Source organism: Limulus polyphemus, unplaced genomic scaffold (assembly GCF_000517525.1).
Source record: "Limulus polyphemus unplaced genomic scaffold, Limulus_polyphemus-2.1.2 Scaffold632, whole genome shotgun sequence".
NCBI lineage: Eukaryota > Metazoa > Arthropoda > Merostomata > Xiphosura > Limulidae > Limulus > Limulus polyphemus.
In genome coordinates, this window is record NW_013666242.1 from 480508 (window position 1) to 485522 (window position 5015).

General features: G+C 36.2%; 1 protein-coding gene across 1 annotated transcript in view; it reads left to right on the forward strand.

The window, feature by feature from the left end:
• The window catches only part of LOC106459585 (dystrophin-like), a 165762-nt gene that overhangs the window by 139484 nt on the left and 21263 nt on the right, over positions 1 to 5015 (forward strand). Inside the window, exon 17 of the mRNA XM_022386100.1 lies at positions 269 to 435. Within this exon, the coding sequence (XP_022241808.1) occupies positions 269 to 435 (167 nt within the window). The remainder of the gene's footprint in view (positions 1 to 268; positions 436 to 5015) is intronic.

Genomic DNA, 5015 nt, shown 5'->3' on the forward strand with positions numbered 1-5015 from the left:
AGTTTTATTAAGTAAAGACTTTAGTCCTTAAAGTTTCGTAGGAACGAAGTTACGGAAAAATCAATTAACAAACAGAGACGTAACAATATTAACTTTTCTTTGTTTATGGTTTTCTAACAGCAATATGTGGGTGAAGGCTTCAACCCTAACTGTAATTGTTTGTAGTCTTATAATATTTTTATTAAATGATAAATTTAACTGTTTTTTTAAAGAAGATCAAATCTTTAGATTTTTTTATTGTATTTTCCTTAAATGTTTTTCCTTCTAGGGAGGAAACAAGAAGGAGATTCAAGTTACAAACTTTATTACATGGCTACAACAGGAACCACAGTCTCTTGTCTGGCTCCCAGTGCTACACAGGCTTGTAGCAGCAGAGAATGCCAAACATCAGGCGAAGTGTAACATCTGTAAACAATACCCAATAGTTGGATTAAGGTTAATAATATTTTATTCAATATAGAGTGTAACATATTCAAACATTGTTGAGTTCTAACTAGCAGTACATGCTCTAAACTGATCATAATACTTTTATTCTTTCTCCAGTGGATAACCTCTTCACTAGTAGCCAAAGTGTCAGAGACAATGATAGTTTATATCAATTGGTAGAAGCTCAAACTTTCATGTTATGTTGAAAACTTAACTGTATCTGCATGCACCTCGATGTTTTTAGTAAAGTGTTAAAAAATGGAATATGTTAAAGCATTTTTATTTTGTTTTGTAAAAAGAGATGAAAAAAACATATTTCACAAAGTTACGATGAATAATGTGAAACAAATTGATGATATATATTCTTTAGGTTAACTACATGAAAAAATATATTTTCTGCCAATAAAGCTGAAAAAACTTTTCATTTGAAAAAAAAAAATTTTTTTGCATGTGTGCTGAAAAACACTGTTTCATATACAACAGCTAATGTCCTCGGGTAATATTGTTCATAAAATTGTCAAAACTGGAAAAAATAATACATTATCAGACTTGAGTATACTGTTTCAAACTTTATTTTGTGCAAATTTACCCAATGGCTGTCTGTGCATAGGTGTCCCTAATTTTGAACTAATAGATTTAAGGAAAAGCAACTAATCAAAAGCTCCCTCCACTAACTCTTGAGGGACTGCTTTTAAGTAGGGGAGCACATTTTTGCAGCAATGTGTCATGAGCCATGAATCTTTCAATTCAATATCTAAACAATCTTACCACTAGGTCCAATTTACAAAACTGTTATGTAAAAGCAAAATTTCTTGCAAGATCAAATTATATAGGTCACTAAAATAAATAATGCTTTGCAGCTGGTGTCAAAAAGTATAGTACTATATATCTATCACTTCTGGTTTATGAAGGTTAAAACACCTAAGCAAATACTGTAGTATTATTAAAGAAATAACTAGAATTAACTCTTACGTCGTAATTATTTATTCCTTTGATTGAAAAAAAATTAAGATTTTAAGGATATAAAAGGTGAGACACTTCAGTAAACTTTTCACCAGTTTACTAGGTATAAGATTTTTGAAGAATAGCATCAGTAATACTTGTTTTTTTTTTTACAATTCTGATAAGTTAATGACTTGTATAATCATTTCTATTTTGATCATTATGACAAAGTCTTCTTACCTCACACTCAATGAGTTCTTACAAGTTGTTTTCCATTTACTTCCCAGCACCTATGTTTTACAGTAGATATAAAAAATACTTATAGCAAAACTGTGTAATAAATAGTATACTTTGATAAAATAATGATAAACCTTAAAATTGAGAATTAATGGCTGTTTTTGTTATTGCAATATCTAACAAGCAACAAAAAATACTAAAATTGTGTTTCAACAATAAATTGACATAAGAGCTTAAGAACAATTCAACTTTTGTTTTCATTGGTTCATTTCTTACAAGAAATTTTCATTTGAAAATGTGTCCTTCCCCATGTTTGTGTCAAGATTTTGGGGAAAGTCAATTGCCTTTTGGTAATTTACCTATGAAGACCTGTTTTCAGTGCTAAATTTGTCAATATACACTGATAGTATGTTCCAAAGTCATACTTACTCTAGTCTTAGTTGCATGCTCAAGACTGGAACATGTGATGTTTGCATGAAATTCAAATGTTGTACATGCAGTCACAAGAGGGCTTCTGTTGAAGTTAAAGTGAACAAAAAGAGAAATAGTAAAAAATAAACTTAAATCAAAGCAGGACAGAAAACTGTGAAGCAGAAGGAATAGAAAAATAGAATACTTTGTTCCTCTCTTTGTAATCACTTGTATTGTCATAGATCATTCAGTGACTTACAGACTTAGATATAATTGATCAGACCTCAGTTAGTGAAAGTCAAAAGAAATAGTCTAGCATTTATTGTTGTTTCTACCAAGCAAAAGGTCCACCTTTTGAAAGAACTCGGGTTATATGGTTTTTATCATCTTGTATGTGAGTATAGATAATGGTGATATGGATGTATTCCAGTAGTGCATGTATAAGTAGAAATGTCTTTTTACTGTTAATTTTCTCCTTTTTTAGGAACTTTTTATTCATTGTTTGTTCATTTTTTGTAAATTGGAGCATCATGGCTGATTTGATAACTTTTAAATACTTGTAGTGTGATTAAACTGCATTTAGTAGCTTACAGTATGAATTAAAGTTTAACTTAAAACAAATCATCAAAGCTGGCCAAACCTCAAGAAAGTTTGTTGTTTTTTTTTAAATACAGTCAAAGACATTGTTAACAGGGTAGATACACAAATTATGAATCAGTGTTCTATATTGTGTACTTGAGAGCCAACTGCAATAGCTGTTCCTAATTTTGAAGTGATAGACCAGAAAGGCAGCTAGTCAACAACAACCACAGCCAACTCATGGACTTTTCTAATCAAATAGAGGGATTTGACTACCACTCTTATAATTCACTCAGGGCCACAAAGTGTGGAGGGTGATTATTATTTTATGATATGGTACATTACCTCCTCTCACATAAATAGCTGTTCTCCTTCAGTGATGCCCTCTATATGCAAAAAAATTTCGCATGCCACAAGCCTTGAACTTCCAAGTACCTTACAATCCTTACATTTGACTGATTCAAATGTGTCTTCCTATGCCACTACTGTGGAATTAGCCTGGTCTAATACGGCTTTTTTATACATGATTTCTCAGGTATGTTCTATTTTATCCATTTCCTTGGTTTTGTATGATCTTTTTTACATGATACCTCCTCCTCTCAGTAGTCCCTAGATATTGGGGTTTGTGCTGAGCATTTTGTTTCTCAGATGATTGGGAGGTGCCAGCATGCCTCGCCCTCCATGGGCTTCAGATCAGATTGCCTGGGGCTACCATCAGTCTGAATGTCAATTTATCGACACCCAACAGTTAGAATCAATTTTGCCCATGTGGGGGCAGACCCTGATCATCCTGTTCGTTTATCCCACGCCTAATTGTCCTGCCTTCATCTTACCCTATCGACTCTCCTGTGGTACTTGTCTACTATCCACCTCCTTCCAAGGCGATCCACAGAGATCCTGAGTGCTTTTCAAGGGATTGACTTTCCCTGATTACTTCCATGTTGGCAAATTTGTCTTCTTTTGCTCTAGCCTTACACACACACACACGTGTTTTCTCGGTTGTTGGGATCTTCTGGGGAGGGACTCACCCTTGTCCCAGGTTCGTTTACCACCTCCTTATCTCTGGGACTTATTTGTGGCCCCTTTTCTTCAGCAGTATGTTTTTATTAATATTCTTGAGACTTTGGAGTCTTGTGTGGAGTCAGTATGACAGTACACTACCCTTTCTTTGGTGGATTGTTTGTTGCATTCTGAGCCTATACATGCCTCTATTACTGTATATCATCCAGCTCCTTCTCAGCCTTTACCTGTTCGTCTCTCCAGGGGTTCCTCATCTCGTCGTTTTATTCGAGGCAGATGGAAATGTCGCCAATGATACTGGTGACTACCCAGTGGAAGCTCACTTGTCCGATTATGTTTCCCTTTGGCGACCTTTCGCCACAGATCTGTGAGTTATTCGGGTTTAGTCTGAAGGATATGTCATGCATTTTCTTTCTCCTCCTCTATTATCTCAGATACCCATTTCCTTGGTATCCTACTACCAGTCAGCATATGTTTGAGGTAGTACAAGATCTCTTCCAGCAGGCCATCGAACCTGTCAGTCATCCTTCTCCAGGTTTTTATTCCAGGAGACTGGTGGCCTGTGATTAATTGGTCCTGCCTCAATCAATTTTTGTTTCTGCCCGATTTACCATGGAGTCTTTTCTCACCGTAAAGTGTTTTCTTTCTCTGAGTTTGTGGATGACCATAGTAGACATTGCGAATTCTTACCTGCATATCCCGATATCTTGTCAGTCGAGATGCTATTTTCAGTTCATTCATCATGGGGTAGCTCGTCAATTTTGCACCCTGCCCTTCGGGCTTGCTTCTGCCTCCTGTGTATTTGTCAGGTGGTCAAGGCATTCACCCAACATTTACATGCTCAAGGCTTGTGCTTCCCTCATTACATGGACAACTGGGGTCCACCCATCACATTCATTGGCTGTTCCTGGAGGCAGCTCATATGGGCTGGTTAATCAAATTGGAAAAGTCATTCTTTATGCCTACCCAATATTTTGTCCATTTGGGTGTTTTTCACCACTCAATCAGACCCAACCTTCTCCTCTTTGACTTTGTTTGATGGAGCTTTCAATTCCCCACACCCTTACTGCTCCCTCTTTTACAGCTCGTGAGGTTTTATCGCTTTTGGGAATGTGGTCTTCCATGGAAGCCATTATCCCCTTGGGTCGAGTACATATACAGTCTCTTCAGTGGACTCTGCACAACCAATGGGATCCATTGGAGGCTTCTATTTCCCTTCCTCCTTCCCTTGTAGATGATCTGCATTGGTGGTTGGACAAGGCTTACATGTCGGCGGGTGTTCTGCTTCTTCCCCCTCATCCTGATTTACATATCTTCACATATACACTAAGTGGTCACAAGTAAATAGAAACCAAATTTTTCGTCACTTAACTGATTTATGCTAACTAATTTGTGTTCAC